The 20560-nt window shown below is 34.8% G+C and overlaps 1 protein-coding gene across 19 annotated transcripts in view; it reads right to left on the minus strand.

The window, feature by feature from the left end:
• The window catches only part of MLLT10 (MLLT10 histone lysine methyltransferase DOT1L cofactor), a 192477-nt gene that overhangs the window by 91593 nt on the left and 80324 nt on the right, over window positions 1–20560 (minus strand). For 13 of the 19 annotated variants that reach the window (XM_081050364.1, XM_081050352.1, XM_081050359.1 and 10 more), the window contains 3 exons: window positions 12278–12381; window positions 10762–10855; window positions 8424–8519 (listed from right to left, as the gene is read on the minus strand). In XM_081050364.1, coding sequence (XP_080906490.1) covers window positions 8424–8519; window positions 10762–10855; window positions 12278–12381 — 294 coding nt within the window. The remainder of the gene's footprint in view (window positions 1–8423; window positions 8520–10761; window positions 10856–12277; window positions 12382–20560) is intronic. The other 6 variants (XM_081050356.1, XM_081050355.1, XM_081050354.1 and 3 more) reach the window with 1 other exon arrangement.

The raw sequence follows: 20560 nt of genomic DNA on the forward strand, positions 1-20560 counted from the left end.
AGGCCAACATCTGCGGATTTCTTTCTGGCTCCCGCTGTGTAGCCCTGGGTGGGGCACCGGCTGTGGCTGAAGTAGACCTAAGTGGATCCCTTCCAAGGTGGTCCTGGGACTGGCGCCCCCAGAGGCCAGCTTCCAAATGAGGTGGATCGTCACCCAGTCGCCTCCAAATACAACATACCCAAGGGGCGGATTGGGCAGGCACCAGAGTCCTGCTGGGGCAGATCCTGCTCTGTAGGGTCAGCCCCTGCACAACAACTCTTCCACTGTAGTCAAGGCCAGTCTTCACAACCAGTGAGCCCAAGGGTCAGTCCCTCCCATTGATGTGCAATTGTCAATCAAGGTTCAACTATAAAAGGAAGGCACACACAACCCACACAAAGGACACACCTGGAGAGCATGGCTCAGGTGACCAGAAAAACTGCACCACTGAACCCCACAGCACACCTACTACATAAGGCCCCTCTACTAAAACCAGAAGACATAGCAGCCCTACCTAATACATAGAAACACACACCGGGAGGCAGCCAAAATGCAGACACAAAGAAACACGTCCCAAATAAAAGAACAAAGCTCCAGAAAAAGAACTAACTGAAACAGAGATAAGCAATCTATCAGATGCAGAGTTCCAAACACTGGTTATAAGAATGCTCAATGATCTCAGGGAGAACTTCAACAGAGAGATAGGAAATATAAAAATGGAGATGAAAAGCATAAAAAAGAATGAGTCAGAAATAAAGGATACAATAATGGAAATTAAGAATATGTTACAGGGAACCAACAGTAGATTAGATGAAGCAGAGGATCCAATCAACGATGTAGAAGATAAGGTAGAACAGCAAAAAAAAAAAGAACCAGACCAACCAGAACAGCAAAAAAAATATAATACATATATAGAATCCAAAAAATTGAGGAGAGTTTAAGGGGCCTCTGGGACAACAACAAGCATACCAACATCCACATTATAGAGGTACCAGAAGGAGAAGAAAGCAAGAAACTGAAAACCTATTTGAAGAAATAATGACAGAAAACTTCCCTAACCTGGTGAAGGAAACAGACATTCAAGCCCAGGAAGCACAGTGAGTCCCAAACGAGATGAACCCAAAGAGGCCAATACCAATACACACCATAATTAAAATGCAAAAGGTTAAATACAAAGAGAGAATCTTAACAGCAGCAAGAGAAAAGCCGTTACTTACCTACAAGGGAGCCCCCATAACACTGGCAGCTGATTTCTCAACAAAAACTTTGCAGGCAGAAAGGAGTGGCAGGAAATATTCCAAGTGATGAAAAGCAATGACATACAACCAAGATTGTTCTACCCAACAAGGCTGTCATTTAGAATTGAAGGACAGATAAGAAGCTTCCCAGACAAGAAAAAGCTAAAGGAGTTCATCATCACCAAGCCAGTATTACAAGGAATCTTAGAGGGACTTCTTTAAGATAGGAGGGGGTTAAGGCTGAGTGAAAGGGGAAGGGATTAAGAAGTATAATACAAATTGGTTGTTATGCAGTCGTGATGGAGATGTAGGGTACAGCGTAAGGAATATAGTCAACAATATTGTAATAACTAGGTATGGTGACAGATAGGTACTAGATCGATCAGGGTGATAGATGGGAATGGGGTTGGGGGCAGTGTGAAAAAGGTGAAGGCATTAAGAAGTATAGTATGAGGAATATAATCAACAATGTCATAAAGATCATATAAGGTGCTAGATGGGCACTGCACTTATCAGGGGGATCACGTCATAGACTGTGTAAATGTCTGACCAATGAGCTCTACACCTGAAGAACTGAAGTAGAATAACATTGAAGGTCAACTATAACTAAATATATAGGTATATATAGTCACAGGATGTAGAGTACAACATAAGAAAGATAATCGATGGTATTGTAAGATATATAAGATGTTGGAGGGGTAAACTTGAGGGGTGGGTTATCACTTTATGAGGGTTTAAATATCTATTACGTTGCTCTGTATACCGGAAACTAATAAAAATAATGAAAAGGCCTTTAAAAGATAAAACAATCAATAAAACCAAAAACCCCTTCCCCATACCATGTAACTGGGACAACTATTGGGGTTTCTGTTTGAATCTGTGTCCCCAAATTTAAATTCTTTGATTCCCCAAAAATGCTTGTTACTCTTTCTGCTTTTTAATTCCAGGTTAACAAATCCAAAGGACATCTATCCTTATATTACTTGATCGTTCATATGCATCTAAAACTGCTGAGCACTGACCTTCCTTCTTGAAACATTCACTTCTCCTGGATTCCAAAATACCAGCCTCTCCTACTTTCCTTCTTTATATATTGCTACTTCTTGATTCCCTCTGTAGACTGGCCCCTTCCCCATTATGAAGAAGTACGAAAGGGAAAAAGGGAGGGAAGCCCTAATTTTCCATAGAATGCCAACTACTGGATGTACGCGTATAATGAATGATAGAATTAGAAAATCACTTTGTGTCAAACACTATTTACTTCAGGTAAAATCTTTAATGAATGCTAAGGCTGGTGGTAAGAAACAGTATACTTGCCCAATTCTCAGGGTGTGGCAACCAGTCTTCAAGATAGTTCCCAATGACCTCTGCCCCTGGGTGGTATCCACCCAGAATAAACAGGCTGCACTATGTAACCAACAGAATATAGCAAAAATGGTGAGTCTTAAAAGTGGTTAAAATGGCAAACAATATTTTATATAAATTTTGCCACCAATAACTAATTTATAATAAAAAAAAAGGCATTCAACTAGGGGAAAAAAAGACAGTATGTGATATCTGAGGTTGTCACAAAACATATTGCAGCTTTCACCCTGCTCTCTCTAGGAAAAGGTAGGTACCATGTCACAAGGATACTCAAGCAGGCCTACGGAAAGGTCCAGGCAGAAAGAAACTGAGGTTCTTGCTCAGCCAGCACCAACTTGCCAGCCATGTGAATAAGCCATCTCAGAAGCACATCCTCTAGACTTAGTCAAGTCTTCAAATGACTATAGATAGTCTGGCCAAAATCTTGACTGCAATCTGATGACAAACCTGAGCTACAAACACCTGGTTAAATCCAAATTCCTGACTTATAGAAAATATGAGACAATAAACACTATAGTTTTAAGCCACTAAATTTTAGGGTAAATTGTTACGCTGAAATAATAGGTACTGATCCAGATTTTGTTATGAGGAATAGGATGCTACCATAACAACAAAATAAGAAAACTAAAAACATGGAAGTTGCTTGGAATTAGGTAGTGGGCAGAAGCTGGAAGAACTTTCAAATTACTGTGTTTCCCCAAAAGTAAGACCAGGTCTCATATTAAGTTTTGCTCCAAAAGACGCATTAGGACTTATGTTCAGGGGGTGTCCTCCTAAAAAATCATGCTAGGGCTTATTTTCCAGTTAGGTCTTATTTTCGGGGAAACACGGTATGAGTGATGCCTAATAAGCACTGAAAAGACTGTTACTAGAAACCTTAACGGCCTTTCAGGAAGCTGCAATGGCAAGCTTAAAAAAAAAATGTTTAAAAAAATAAAGTAATTGAAAATTAGACACAATGGGATTTATAGATTACATAATACAGAACTGTACACCTGAAATCTATGTAATTTTACTAACAATTGTCACCCCAATAAATTAAAAAATAAAAGAAATTAAAAAACAAATTAGAGGAAAGGGGGTTCTCTTTTTATACAGTAACTGAAAATTTACCAACATTATTGCCTATGGTGACATAGAAAATAGAAAATGTATTTAATGAATTGTATGATTTAACTGAGGAGATTTTCTAGGTAATATGTTTCTATTACCTAGGAGACGTTCTAGGTAATATCAGAAGGTATAATCTGATTTTTTGCTATTTATAGTAAAAAGCAGGAATATAGAGGAATAAACTAAATTAGAACTCTTGACAAAAAGGAACCAAGGCTTGCTAGTTTTGAAAATGCCCAATCTCTGCAGATAGCAAATAATGCTAACAGTAAGGAATGGTTTTCAATGAAAAATCTAAGCCACTGTCAGAAAATCATTGTATAAAGAATAAAACAAGGGTGTGTGACTGTAAAATCCATTGTTAAGATGTAAGGTAGTGCCTCAGAGAAACTGAAATAGGGGTTCAGAGATGTCAAGGTCATGAAAGACAAAGAATGAGGAACTATTCCACACCAGAAAAACTGAAGAGACAGGACAACAACTAAACACAATGTGTAATCCTGGATTGAATTCTGGACCAGTAAAAGTTTCCCCCTTTCAGTATAGAGGACATTAATGGGTGAAATTTGAAGATGATCTACAAATTAGCTAATAGTTCTATAAAAATGTTAATTTACTGATTTTGATAATTATACTGTAATAATGTAGGACTTTAAACAAATTTAGTAAAACTACACACTAAAGTACTCAGGCTAAAGAGCATTATATTTGTTAATTTACTCTCTAATGGTTAGAAAAAGATGGGGGGTGTCGAAAGAGAGAGATGGAAAGACAGCAAGGAGGTAGAGAGTATATGATAAAGCTAAATGACAAAATGCTAACGTTTTGGGAATCTGGGTGAATGGTGAAGAGAAATACTGTGTAGTATTTTGTAAATCTTCTAAAAATCTAAAATTATTGTAAAATCAAAAGTTAAAAATTTTAATCCTTCTCACTGGCTGCCCAACGCCCCAGGATGAAGAATAAAACTAGCATTACTTACAAAACTCCCCATGAAGGGCCCCTGCTTAATGAAATAGTTTCATCTCATGTCACTCTTCAGTTCCACCAAACACACACCCCAGACATTTTACATCAGTTGTTGTTCCTGAAAATCCCTGCATTTCTTAACTGTCTGCACATATCACGGCTTAAACCTTTAACTTAAGTGGAAGATTTCCAAAAGGAAAGTACACAAAAAAGGGAAGAGGGTGACAGCTAACTCTCAGTGTTGAAAACTTTCAAAAAGATACAGAGAAATAATGACAACTCTGTGACTGAGAGTTTTATTGCTCTGAGGGACACAGAAGTAGCCAATTCTCTTCCAAGAGATAAATTGTCATAAACAAAAGAGAAGTCCAGTCAATCCCTGAGATTCACAAAACACTAACCAAAAAGCCTATCTCCCACAAACCCCACTATACCTTAACAGTGTTCATGTTGGTAATAGCTCTTTTATCTGTTGCCAGCTATTAATAATAGAATGAAACTAAGGGCAAGTAAAGGTGGGGGGGCGATAAATCCTTCTAGCTGTAGTCGGGGACGGATTGGTTTCTGGCATACCTACTTGGAGCTGACCGCATTTCCATATAATACATTGTCACTAATGGTGACTCCGCGCCTACAAAGTGTTATATCAGGTTGGTACAAAAGTAATTACGGTTTAAAAGGTTAATAACGGCAAAAATCGTAATTACTTTTGCACCAACCCAATAAGAATAGTACTATACTTGTGATACATTACGGATTACTTAGCACCGATGAGTGGGAAGAGGATGAGTCTAAGGATCAAATGAACTGGAACAAGATTACCTCAATGAAATAAATAACCACTGATATCTAAATAATGACCTACAACTCAGCTTTTTAAAGAAATCCTTTCTGAACTGGAAGCCTCCCAATACAACCACGTTACCTAGATGATATGCTTCTCCATTTCCTACCCTTGCCCACATCTCACTCTATGGCAGTGCTTCTGTAAACATAAGGATACAAAGGCATAAAATAAAATTCTATTATATAATAAACATTAACTAACATTAACAGTTTTATAAGATATTCTTCTTAATTCATGATCCAAACTGTTTCATAATTGAATTAATCTCCTCCTATACATATGGCTGTAATTCATGTACTTCACATATGTGCTTTGATTCCTTTAAAAATATATGCCAATTTTTCCATTTTTATAGAAACTTATTCAAAGTCGTATCTCACCATTAACTTTTCTTCTCTCCTTGCTGGCATTTCACAGTAATTATCTAACCAGTATTAATATATCTTGTGCCACACAGAAACTCTCTGAAAAGCAAAAGGCTATGATCTTTTTATTTTCTTTTAATTGTATAAAAAGTTAACTTATTGATTTCATTTTTTAAGTAAGTGATTTGGATAACACAATATTTAGTATTAAATATTCCTTATCATTACTTATGGTTTAATAAATGGTATTTTAAAATATGTGCCAGAATGAAGGCAGATAAAAGAATTCAGGAGAGTCCCTGTAATATATCTTATGAACAATATCATCAAAATGTAGCTCTTAATATATAGTATTTTAAAATACTAAAATATGAATGAATTATGAATGCTACCTTTCAATGCAACATTTTATAACACGATAAGCATATTTTCGAGACAACCCTACTGGATATTAAAATATTAAAAGAGGCAAGGAGGAGAGAAAAATAGTCTGTATTAACACCCAATCTTTTCAGCTACATTATCACTTAACACCATACCATAATAAAAAAAGTCCCTTCCCAAATATTACAAAGGCAATCAAACAAGTCTAACAGTAATAATAAATTTATAGTATGTTACCTCACAGCCTTTACAGATTATCATAAAATCTCAGTTATTACAAAATAAAATGCACATATGGATTTTAAGTTTGACAACAAAATCAAGTTGTATTAAAGTTATATATGCTAAAAGTAAGATTCAGATAGTATTACATACAATGAAAAGACTGTCAACAGCTAAAATTTAAAGCTAAACAAGTCTAATTAAATACACTGTTTTTAATCTAGTATTCAACAACTGCAAAGAAAACCATAAAATAAAAAATCTAGTTCATTCTTAGAGCAAAACAAAGAATAATAAAGTCATCAGCCCTGGTATTTATTAACATTTACTACATTTAATAACTATCCTTTAAAAAAATAACATGACGGCATATATTAAGATAAAAATGATCATACAGTGAACACTTCTTTAAACAAGATAATGCTCATGAAATGGCAGAACAGAAGAACATCATTGGTAAGAATTCCCTCTTCACAATTTATAATGAACCTTACCTAAGAATCCCTTGTTCACAGATTAAAAGGCTTACATAAAATCTCACGGTGCTTCTTACTAAAACCGCTAATTAAACCAAATCTGCCATTTTTCCAACGGCAATCCAAACAACAGTCAGCAAGATAGAACCCTACTATTGTCACCATCACAAAACCACCTCATTAAAGAAATCAATATAACTGTGGATGCCTGATCATGGCATTGTACACCAGAGGCTGGGCATTGATGAATGCCAACTATAATTTTATATATGTGGTGTAGTGGCTCGGTGTGGGGTCGGGGAGGTGGTGGGTGGGGGGAGGGGGGTCACAGTGTGAGGGATGTGAATGATGAACGTCTAAGTATTACCTTGTCTTGTACACCTGAAACTAATAAATAAATAAATAAATAAATAAATAAGAAAGAAATCAATATAAATATGTATACTTGCTGCCTAAGACCTACAAAAAATTATACACACCCAACCAGTGCTCTCAAGGTGACTATAAAGTTTTAATTATTATTTTACTCATAACTGGGAAATTAATCTCAAAATTAAAAACATGAGCTTTTAAAATGTTTACCTTGAAAAAAGGCACAAACATAAATTAAACAAAATTAGTTTTTTAAATAACATTAGCATTTCAATCACCTTCCCAGATCCTACGTATTTATGAACATGAAAATGTTAGGCAATTTAGTTTTTAACACAATCTGTAGAAATAGTTTCCAAACTGATTTATAGAAACTGTTTAAGAGTAATATTCTTTTCCAATTGAGGGTGTCCCTTGTAGCCTCACTTTGTTAAAAACAATTCCTAGTAATCCTTTTCCTATGTTGGTAATATGTCCTATAAATGATTCTACGTACTATTAGTTTACTAAAAATTACTCATATCCTTTAAAATATATAAAAATGTAAGCAGAAACAGTTAAGTCAGAAGAAGAAAGATTAGTATTAGGCAAGCTTTTAGTGTTTTAATTAAAAGACAAGATATTCTCAAACAAATCGTATGATATTTGGCCATTGAAAAAATAATAAACCACTGGGAGAGAAAAAAACAGTCAAGAATATATAGAACTTCCAAATTGTTCTATTATAAAGAAAAAAAGCTGAAGAGATTTTTACTTACATGTGAAGTAATCAGTTAATAATATATATAGCAACAAACTATTATTGCTGAAGTCACCTAAAGATTTCACAAGATGACCACAGTAACACATGCAAGAAATCCCTCTCATGTTTTCAATCAAGTTGTATTTCAAACTTTCAGTTGAAACTGATATAGCCATATTCACAAATATGGCATTATTTTAGACCTACTCTTTGACTTAATACTCTTTTATAAGTTAAAAATTTTTAGTATTTCAGTCTCCATTCAGCTATCAAGAACTTAATTTTATCTAAAAAAGAAAAATATCTATTAAGTCGATGTGCTACATATTTAGCAACAACAAATCCACTTACTTTTTTCTCTTTCTCATGATGTTTATCCTGAGAGTGAGAGGAAGAATCACTTAAACTTTGATCATATGACCTATTAGATCCCCGTTTGCTCTTTTTCTAAAAAAGAAAATATATATACATATGTGTATATGTATATAAAACTTTTTAAATAATCTTTTTGTTAGGCTTAAACGAATTCAAGTGTAAAGTATTTAAAAATGTTTAGTGAAGTAAAAAAAAAAAGCCTCACTATTTTAAACTATATAATCCAGTTTAGACACCATCCATATATAATCTATTGCATTATAAAGAAAAAATCTAACCCTAAATTTAACATTAATGCCATGTTTTCGTACATTAAAATGTATGCAGATAGACTATATTTTCAAACAAGCAGTAGCTTATTTGTCACTTTATCACAAAACCACTTTGTTAAAAATATCAACTATAATTTTCAATGTCTAGTTTAAAAAAGAAAAGAAGTTTCAACCCAAATAGAGAATGCCATATTGAAGAAAGATGCCAAGACTAGAAGAAAAGAAAATATTTGAAGAGTTACTTTATGCCACTAGGAAAAGCAAGAAGCCTTAAATTTCATACAGTATTAAGGCATACAGTTTTCTAAAAACTTGTTTCTGCAGTTAAGAAAAAAAGAAAATGTCAGTGTTAGATCCATGCATTTTTCAAAGCATTACTAAAAGTACTACACATTTCTGTTTAAAATACACAATTTCATAATCAAGTATGATGGTGAGAGTTATTTAAGGTGTTTAAAACTTGGTGATACCATAATTAATTAGTTTATATAGATAAAAATGACGATACAAGATGCTCAAATTCCATGTAAATGCAGAGCTTATACAATCTTATTAAATTACTAAAGAGACCTTTCTTCCCCAACTAGCAAGTGAGAGAACAGCATGTCAATAACTAGCAATGAAAAAATTCTATTTACGCAAACTTCAAAATCTATTTTAATTATTTCTACATTTTATCTGTATCATCTCTCATTGAGAAAATGCAAATTCAAATAAGCTTTTAACATCTAAGTAGTAAAATTTTCTATTTTACTATCTCAAAATCTTTCTTAAAACACTTCAATAATATACTGTCAGTCATTAAAATAAATCAGTCTTCAACATCAAACAATATATACACATACTCCTAAGTATTTTATATGCATGAATCAGAATATTGGAGTTACACGCTGTTCATTTCAAGAAAAAGGAGCCCCTAATGATATTTTTATTTTTTTTAAAGGAAGGAAGGAAAGAAAGGAGGGAGGGAGGGAAGATGAAAGAGGAAAGCCCCATTCACAAAGGAACCGTAACAATAAAAAAACAATAAAAAGTTTTTTAAAGATACTAAAAAGAAAACAAAGCCTTGAACTTGCAGTATACAAATCTGATTGTTATCAATGACAACTGAGAAATAGACACTTGAGACATTAAGAAATATTGATCCTTCAAAGGAATATAGACACAAAATATGTAACAGTGAATCAAGTATTACTAACTCACTCATCCCATGCTAACTGTGCAACTTACCCATGCTACTACTGTGTAACAGTAGACTGACCAAATCTAAAATATTCCCAAAGTTGTATTTAAATATCGTGTTTCTCCGAAAATAAGACATAGCCGGACAATCAGCTCTCCTGCATCTTTTGGAGCAAAAAGTAATATAAGACCCAGTATTATATTATATTACATTATATATTATATTATATTAGACCCGGTCTTATATAAGACCCGGTGTTATGTTATATTAATTATATTATATAACACCGCGTGTCATAGTAAAATAAGACCGGGTTTTGTATCAATTTTTGCTCCAAAAGACGCATTAGAGTTGACTGTCTGGCTAGGTCTTATTTTCAGGGAAACATTGTAAACTTCTCTCAAGATCTTTAACAAGTTACAAAACAGTCTTATTTTACTTTTACTACCGCCTAGTAAATAAAAATATAAATAAGGGGTAATAGTAATAAAGCAAAAACATGAGAAACAAATGATAGAGAATCTCAAAATGTATGGTCAAATGTCACAAACCAAATTAACTGAAAATAGTGTTGAATTTACAGAGTTTTTTAAACATTTGTTTTTTTCTACTAAATGTATACCAACATTTACTATTTACTAATATATATTCTAAATTACATTTTAGAATATTCACCTTTATAAGTGAACTGAAGCAAAGTAAAAATCTTTAACAATTACTAGATCTTTTAATCCCCACAAAGAAAACGGTAAGCAAACTTAAGCAAAAACCAAACAAAAAGGAATAGCTATTATGCCTTTTTTATAAGAGTCACCTCTATTGTCAAAACTAATCACTTATTTTAATATTAAATTCTTACCAGCTTACTAAAATGGTATTTACAGTAGCCACAGTATTGGACGTTATCTGCGCCATTACCTTCTTCTTCACAAAGTAGTCCAGCAAACTGAGCACTGAAAATAAATGCCAGATATGTCAATTAAATTTCAATCCACAGCATACATACTATAAATAAATCAAATTCACTTCCAAGCATGTAAGGCAGACATCCTAAGAGAAAAGGGGAATATAAAAGGCTTTATTCTGGCTGTAACCAAGCACATTTTACTCCAACCTGTGATTGATAAAACTTTTTAAAAGTTATATTTATAATTTAATATAAACTTTTCATCCATCTGTAACAAGGATGAAGATTTATACATGTTTTACATCACAAAAGAGACACTGAATTTCTTTAAGAAATCCCCCACCCCAATAATTAACACCTCATTTTACTTTTTCAATCTGTACAAGAGGTACAAATGGAAAGGTCAGGCGTCTAAAGGGCTGAAATGATATGTAAAGGTATTTGCCCATGGATGCAGATTGCATTCTGTTAGAAGGAAAATGCTTCAAGTCATAGCACAGTACAGTGGACAAGAAAAACATAAGTTGTGTTTTTCAGTCAAAAATAATGGAAGAAATGGAACTGAAACCTAAAGTTACGATATTCATATTTTTTTAAAAACTAAGTGCTAAAGTTAGTCATCTTCTCAATGTGAACTTCCACTTTTAACATTCCAAAATTACAGTATTAGCATATATCTAATATATATCTACCCCCAAAAAAGGACTTTCATCTTTGGAAAATTAAGTACAGTATAAAGAGAATTTATAAAAACCAAAAATCTTTTCTATTCCCCAAGTGGTGACTTCATAAATCCACATAGTAAGCGTTCAAGAAATAAAGCACATGTCTATATTGGCTATTACGTATAAACTGATTCTTTTTTTTTCGTATTCTCAAGAAACAAACATTTATTCACAAAGTTTTGGAATCAAAGATATAGAGACTGATTCTTAAAATTAGTAAGTAAATGGATTATTCCCAGATTTTTATTTTGAGCTATTGTCTATTATGTTGTATTTCTTTAGGATAATTTTTGCTCTTGAAATTTTATGCTGAAAAATACCTAAGTAACTTTTTAAGAAGTTGCCACTATAATACTAAGATTGACGATTTCCTGCCCCTTGAAACAGAGACAATGACGAAACACTATCATTCATTATATCCTTACTAACATTTCAGGCACTACACTAAGTTTACCGACATCAGCTCCTTTAATCCTAATAAGAAATCCAAGGGTAGGTAACCAACAACAGTATTTTAAACAAAAAGAAACTGAATTTAAAACATTAGAACCAGGGTCCACCTACTGAAAATTCACTCTGGTAAGTACGTTCAATTATTGGAATTATCTTTATTACAAGTAAGTAAATCTAAACATATAAAATATCCCAATAAAATTTACTGTAAATAATATTTGGGTACCTAAGTCTTTAATTTACAAGATATCCCCAGTTTTAGTTCTATATAATGATGGAAACAAACTTACCATGTCACATGGAAAGCCTGTCTACATCCGTGTTTATTACATGTCATGCAAGCACCAGTGGCCGCTTTGCTTTCTCTTCCTTGTTCATCACAAATGTAGCAAGTCTTAGGGTAGAGAAATGAAAAGAAAAAAATGAAACAAACCTTGCAAGTGCTTTACAGGAATATGAATTTTACACTTATCTTCAGAAGTCATGATCAGATTTACTATCTAATCTACCATGTTTTCCCGAAAATAAGACCCAGCCGGACCATCAGCTCTAATGTGTCTTTTGGAGCAAAAATTAACGTAAGACAAGGTACAATATGATATGATATATGATATGATATGATGTTATATTATATTATATAAGACCCAGTTTTATATTCAAATAAGACCCACTATATTACATTATATTATACTATATTAATTTTAATTAAATTATATATATTATATATCATATCATATATTGACCTGATCTTGTATTATATTACAATAAGACCGGGTCTTATACTAATTTTTGGTCCAAAAGACACATTTGAGCTGATGGTGTAACTAGGTCTTATTTTCAGGTAAATACGGTAGTTTACTTCAAAACATGAATTTTTTTTTTTCTGATACTAATCTAATTTTTACAAACATGAAAACATAAACAAGGACATACGAGTATTAATAGACCTAGTAGGATTTCAGGAAGGCACTGTCTTCGGTAGACTCAAAAACGCGGTAAGATGAGAAGAATCTTCACAGGCACTGAGGCCAGGGGCCAGGAGACAGCCTACCACACCTTGGTCTAAAAACCTCACCAATATTCAACTGATTCCTATAACAAGGGTGTAAAAAGAGGTTTTGTCTTTTCTTTCTTCTGGAAGTAAGTCTATCTAAGGGAGTTTGATTCAGGGAGCTGAGAGCTAAAAGATGAATGAGTCCTATGTGAATGAGCAAGGTCTAAGCCACTCCAATTGTCCACAAGAGTCCCCAGTGGGTAGCTCATTCAGCCCTCTGCACCTGACAGACTACACCTGAAAGAGGAAGACACTTTAGACGAGGAGGTAAGAGATGCTCCTAACGAGGTATTGGTCAGTGAACGCTCCCAGCAACTTTAATATCTATCTGGGTCCTTTTCCCAGAGAAAATAGCTGATAAATAGTAGTACCACCTTTCATGAAAGACTTAAATTACATAAATGGCAATCTACAAGTGTCAGTGTATAATGAATAAAATTAATAGCTAACTAGAAGTTTACAAAAATTAACGTCTATCTACATATAATCAGGTGATACACTTCTAAAAAGAAACCTATTTCTGAAGGTCTAACCTAGCCAGTTTCAATAGGAACACATGAATTTTTAAACCTAGAAAGATTTATCCCACTATGCACTGTGGTACCAACTAACACCATTCAACAGTGTTTACCAAAAAAACCCTAATATCTAGTCAGGTAACTGGATTTCAACTCCTCTGTTGAAAATAAGAGACTCAAATGAATTACAAAAATTATTTTATACCTATAAAAAAGTAAAATCACAAATCATAACAAATCCAACCTAGACACACTGAATAAGAGCACCTTTATTCAAATAACAGGAAGAGAATATCAAACAATTAAAATGAAATTATAAAAATACCTCAAAGAATACCTCAGTGACTTCCAAAGAGCTGACAGTGAAAAGACACCGTCATTTGACCATTCAAAGAAATTAAAAATGACGATGGTATTTATTATAAAAATAAAAAAAGAGGAGGTAAGACTCCCAGACTACTGGAATGGCAGAGTAAAGAGCTCCATGGATCTTCTCCTTAGTGAATTAGTCATTTCACAGTTGAAAACAATTTAAAGTCTCTAAAAATTGTCCTAAAGACAAGCAACAAATAGAGGAAATTTTATTCAAGAATATCTACTAAATCTCAACAAGAACAGTGAGTGGGTCTGTTACATTTGAGCTATAATCTGCTCCCATCACCACCACCACCCCTTACACACATATACACCCAGCTCCCTTTGAGGGACATTGCTCTCTGGGTGGGTATTGTCAAGAAAATGAGGTCTCCCTCTCCCCCCAGCTCTTAGTCCAAGGCTGTAGTTTTACCTTCGGAGGGCCAGGTCTCCAGTGATCCTTCTCCCCCACTCCTCCCACTCACAGACTCCCACCCGAACAACAAGCCCAGAATCCTGGGGCCCTGTCATCCTTTCCCCAGCTTGCTAGTAGAATGGAAGTTCCAGGCCGGGAGAGACAGGTAGCCAGGGGCCACAATACCCTGTCCTCCTCCTAGCACTCCATCAGAGTACTGGTGTCACTTCCGGAGAAGCAGGGTGCTGTCCCCATCCCCAGCTCCAGAGCAGTAGTGCAGAGGTTCTACTCAGGTGGGCCTGAAAAACAAACAGCTCAGCAGCTCTGCCTGAGAGGACTTTATTTGGAATAGGGCTTGGAGAAGTTCATGCCTAAGGGTGCTATCAAAAACACTTTGGTGATGAACAATTAAGACAGGACTGGGAGCTCCAAGATACTAGTAGAAACAAGCGAAGTGGCAGGCCAGCCAGAAGATTAACAGAGAAAACCAGAGAAAGACAGCAAATAAGGGCGCTCCTAGGATCACACTTCTCTCTGGAGGTCCAGAAGGCTATGTACAAAAACTAGGTTGCACCCAATAAAGAGAAATCAAAGTGGGATTTGGGGCAGATTTAAAAGCATTCTCTAAAGTCACACACAAAGCCATCAACCAACAAGGCTCCATGGGCTTCAGTACAACCTATGATCAAAAACTGGCTGAACAATAAGCTGCTCTGACCCAGGGGCAACTACTAAGAATCCAGACTTGAAAATAAAATCACACTTATACCCGATGGTCTGAAAGACTGTGCATGCTCAAGGCTGGACACTCTCAGAAACAACTCAACAGAACCTTGGATGATCTTCCTGGAAAATAATCTCTAAGTCACATACACATCAAGTGGCAAAGGATTAAAATCTAACTAGCTAAGGGGGTACAATCTTTGACTAATATGTGGGTTTTGTTGACTCAAAGGCAAACTAAGAAGTCAGGCTTAAAAGCAAAAGAAAAGACATGAGAAATGGGCCATCTGAGGCTATATACATTGTTGGGAAAACAGACATCAAAGAACTATTGCAACCAAGTCATTAAACAAATAAATGAGCAAACAACAATAAAACTCACAAGGGGAAGAAGACTCAGAGTGGCTATAATATGTTATCCAAAATGTCCTGTTTTGAACAAAAAAATGATAAGACATGCAAAGACACAGGAAAGTGTGACCCATATGCAAGAAAAAAAAAGAGTAGGCATTCGAAACTGTCTTTGAGGGGGGCTCAGATGTTAGACTTAGGAGACCAACCAAAAAGGAATTCTGGAGTTTAAAGGGGCTCAACAGATTTGAGTTGGCAGGAGGAGGAAAAAAAAAAAAATCAACAAACTTAAAAAAATAGGATCAATACTAAAGAACAGATTTTTTTAGATTAAATTACCTAAAGAACAGTTTCAGAAAAATGTGGGACACCATTAAGTGCACCAACATATGTATAATAAGAAAACCAGGAATGAGAAAAAGGGATAGAAACCGTACTAAAAAGTGATGGCTGAAAACTTCCTAAAATTGATTAAAAAATCCAAAAAGGTCAACAAACTCCAAATAGGATAAACACAAAGAGATACACAGTCAAAATGATAAAGGCCAAAAATAAAGAGAAAATCCTGAAAACAACATGAGAAAAATGGCTCATCACATGCATGGAAACCAAAATTAACACCTGAGGTCTCACCAAAAACAATGGAGGACAGGAGGCAGGAAAAAAACATATTCAAAATGCTGAAAAAACAAAACTATCAACCAAGAATCCCATATCCAACAAAGGTACATTGCAAAAATAAAGGTGAAATAAAGATATTCTCAGACAAACAAAAACTGAGATACTTTGTTGCTCCAAACCTGACTAAAAAGAAATACTAAAGGAAATTCTTTAGGCTAAAATCAAGTGACACTAGGCAGTTACTGCAATACACACACACACACACACACACACACACACACACACACACACACAGAGAGAGCTCCGGTCAATTATACCTCAGTAAAGCTGAAATTTTAGAAAAATAAATAAAATAGACCAATTAAAAACACATACAAAGAGCTCTGACAAAGGTAATTATTTAGGAGACAATAAAAAACCATGTGATTAGATACTCCTCTCTCATTCTTCTCTTAATTTAAAAAGCAACTGCATAAAATAATGTCCATAAACTTTATTGTTGGGACTATAACATACAGAATGTAATATATTTGACAATGACAACACAGTGAAATAAAGCTATATCGGAGTAAGGAAATAACACCATATGGTAACTTGAACCCACAGGAGGAAATGAATAGAAACAAAAACGATAGATAGGATCTAAATAAATAAATCTTCTCTTCGCATCTTTGAAAGAAATAAGATTATATAAAGCAATAATTTTAGCAATGTATTGTTAGGTTTATAGTATATATAGACATAATATCCATAATAATAGCAACACCAAAAGGAGGAAAGGAATGGAACTATAGAGAAATGGGTTTTCTATACCTTACTGGAGGGAAAATAGAATGTTAAGAATACTGTAAGCCCTTGAGCAACTACTAAGAAAACCCAAGAAAATATTATTTAAAAATCATGAAAGGAATGAAAATGTTACACTAGAAAATACCCACTTAAGATAAAAGGTAGTATAAAAAAAGAAAAAGAGAGGAATAAAGTAATCATAAGAAAAAGAAAATAAAAAGTAAAATGGCAGACATAAATCCAACCATATTAATAATAGCACTGAATGTAAAAGTATTCCAATCAAAAGGCAGAAATTAATAGACTGGATTTAAAAAACAAGTTCCATATGTTGTCTACAAGAAGGCATACCGGTAATTTAAATTTGAAGATACAAATAAGTTAAAAGTAAAAGGAGAAAAGAATTTACCATGCATAGGCAAGCACAAGGCAGCTGCAATGGCTATCATTGTATCAGAACAACAACAACAAAAAAGACTCTGAAACAAAAAGATACAGGGATATTTTCTAATAATGAAAAGGTCAATCCATCAAGATATAACAATTATAAGCACATACATGCATCTAACAGAGCCTTAAGACACAGGAATCAAGATAGAAAAATAGTAATTTTATAATTTTGAAATTCTCATTAAATAGCTATTGGATCAAGAAGAAAAACTGTAAACTGAGGATTACTGAGAAAATACTCCCAAACAACAAAATCACATCTAAATAAAATGTCAAGTATGTGAGTAAAGCTATACACAGAGGCAAATTCATAGCCTGCAAGTTTTCACTTTTTCAGAAAAAAAAAATCATACTTTGACCTTTTTTAAAATAAAAGTGTTCATATCAAAATGATCCAAATTCCAACCCTACCAAAGTAGTAGAAAGCTTAAAGACCATCACACCAAACCTAACAAGAAAAAGCCATTTAAACTATACAATTACAATTCATCTTGAAACTATATAAGATTTACAGTTGCAGAGAAACCAAGTAGCCTAAACTCCAAGGAGAAATGCACTCTCCCCTACAATCCACTGGGAATCAAAAGACACTCAGAATGTCCACCAATGACAGAGCAAGGGAGGAAGACAAACAAAAAAATCAGCTAAAATTTTAACAAACCGCTAAAGGCTGATTATGGCCTAGTGTGACAGTATAGAACCACAGACAGAAGAAAAGTTCATACTCATTCACAGGCTCTATTCTATGAAATTTTACAAGGAACTCATGGAGAAGACTGGAAGCAAGGAGACAAAACAACCAAAATGAACCACCCGTGGTGCTACAGGCATGAAGGAAAGAATCAGGCACCACTGAGGGAAAGATGAAATCCCACCTCTTGCCCAGACACTCCTTTCAAAACCTTTAAGCATCTGGAGCATTGGCAGCAAACAATCACACCCAGGGCATGAATAAAGACTGACCATGGTTTGGAGGACAAAGGAAAAATACCTCTTAATTCTAGGCAAGGGTCAGAAAAAATTCCTAACCCTAGGTAGAATCTGCTAATAATACTATTAGAAGTCTTCCAGGTTGGAGAAGCAGGAAGCTCTCATCCTGACAAGTCCTTCCACAGGCACAAAGCAAAAGCAAAGTATGCCATAAGAAGGGAGGGAGGGAGCGGTGAAACCCTAAAGCCCAGATACACAGAGCCTACCAAAGACTGAGGCTGGACCAAAACAACAGAGAAACCTCATGCCCAAAACATCAGAAAACATACAAGACCAAGGGAGGGGCAAAAGTGTGGTAGAGGGAAGAGCAGAGAGAAATCACCTTCTGTGTCACAGTGAACAGATACAGCTGAAAGCTGAGGGTGGAACACAAACAAACACTGTGGAACCAAAACCCCAATAGTCCAGCCCTCAACCTATACGTAAAGTATCATTAGAGGAGGACTAAGCGGCAGGGCCCCCCAATGGTTCAGAAGATAGATCATCAAGCCACAGAGAATTATTCTCAGGTTTTAAGAACCTGATGGAATTTGTCCTGCTGAGTTACAAACCTGCTTTAGACCAGTAACCCTTTTTCTCCTTCCAATTTCTCCCTTTTGGAACAGAAATGTGTACACTACACCTATCCCACCATTGTATCTTGAAAGCAGACAAATTTTCTAGATTTCACAGGTCCACAGATGGAATAAAACTTTGTCTCAGTATTGACAACACCCAGAGCTCACCCATGCCTGATGAGATTTGAAACATTTGAGTTTATTATATTTAGATAAAATTTTTGAGTTGATGCTGGAAAAGATTAAGACTGAGAGCCGTTGGTATAGAATAAAAGTATTTTTGCATGTTGTAAGGACATGAATGGGGGGCAAAAGGCAGACTACTATGGGTTGGATTGCATCCCACTAAAAATGTTATGTTAAGTCCTAATAAGCCCCCAGTACTTCAGAATGTGACCTTTTTGGAAACAGTCATTGTAGGTGTAATTAATTAAGATAAGGTCATAGTGGGGTAGGATAGGCCCCTAATCCAATATGATTAGCATCCTTATAAAAAGATGGCCACATGAGAACACAGAGACAACGGAAGAACACCATCTGCATGAAGGCAGAGATTGGGGTGATAAATAAATCTACAAGCCAAGGAATGCCCAGGATTGCCAGCTGTCACCAGAAGCTAGGAGAGACGCATGGAACACATTCTCCTTCAGAGTTCTCAGAAGTAACCAACCCTGCCAGCACCTTGATTTTAGACTTCTAGCTTCCATAACTTAGAGAGAACAAATTTCTGTGGTTTTAAGCCACCTAATTTGTGATACTTTGTTATGCTAGCCCTAAGAAACTAATACAGAGGCTGTATGAAAACTGGCTAAGAGCTGGTAATGTTTTGGAGTTGAGTGATCAACTGGGGGGGGGGGGTTGTTGGTTGGTTTCATTATATTATTTTATACATATGACAATTTCCAAAATAAGTACTTCAAAATAAACAAAAGAAACAATGTTATATAAGTAGGATAAAAATTAAACCTTTATAAAAGCAGAAGTAAACAAATTAGAAAACATCTCAACAATAAAATTAGAAATAAACCCCAAAAGTATTTATATTAGGCACAAAAGAAATCAAGAGTTTATCATAGACACAGACAATAGTTTAGTGGTTACCAGAGGGTAAGGGGGGTGGGGGAGGGAGATGAGGGTAAGGGGTATTAAATATATGGTGATGGAAGGAGAACTGACTCTGGGTGGTGAACACACAATGGGAGCTATAGATGATGTAATACAGAATTGTACACCTGAAATTATGTAATTTCATTAACAATTGTCACCCCAATAAATTAAAAAAAAAAGAATATTAAACCTTGCATAGACTACAAAAAAAAAAAAAGAAAGCAAGAGTTTAGTCAAAGGTAAAAACCCCAATCAAATGTTTATATGAAGAAAACTAAAGAGATGAGGTGACACACAAAGTATTCAACACTTTCGAAAAACAAAATCAATTTGTAAAGAAAATATCAAAGTTATTTTTATATTCTTCTAAAAGTCTATATGCTCCTACTATCACACAGCACACCAATCCCATGGCCTACACCTCAACCCAGAATTTTCTGCATTCCTTTATTTCCTCATCATTGTGGGGGAAAGGTGGCAGGTACAAAAGTCACTTGATTTATCCCCTAAAAAAGAGGTCACATGGTTTGTTATCTGGGAACTTGGGTAGTCAGTTTCAGAATAGGTCAATACTTTGAACTTCAAAGGAAAAAAATTAGACCTATATATAATGGGGGGAAAATGGCAAACTGTGTATTCTACAA

This window comes from Rhinolophus hipposideros, assembly GCF_964194185.1.
Source record: "Rhinolophus hipposideros genome assembly, chromosome: 1".
Taxonomy (NCBI): domain Eukaryota; kingdom Metazoa; phylum Chordata; class Mammalia; order Chiroptera; family Rhinolophidae; genus Rhinolophus; species Rhinolophus hipposideros.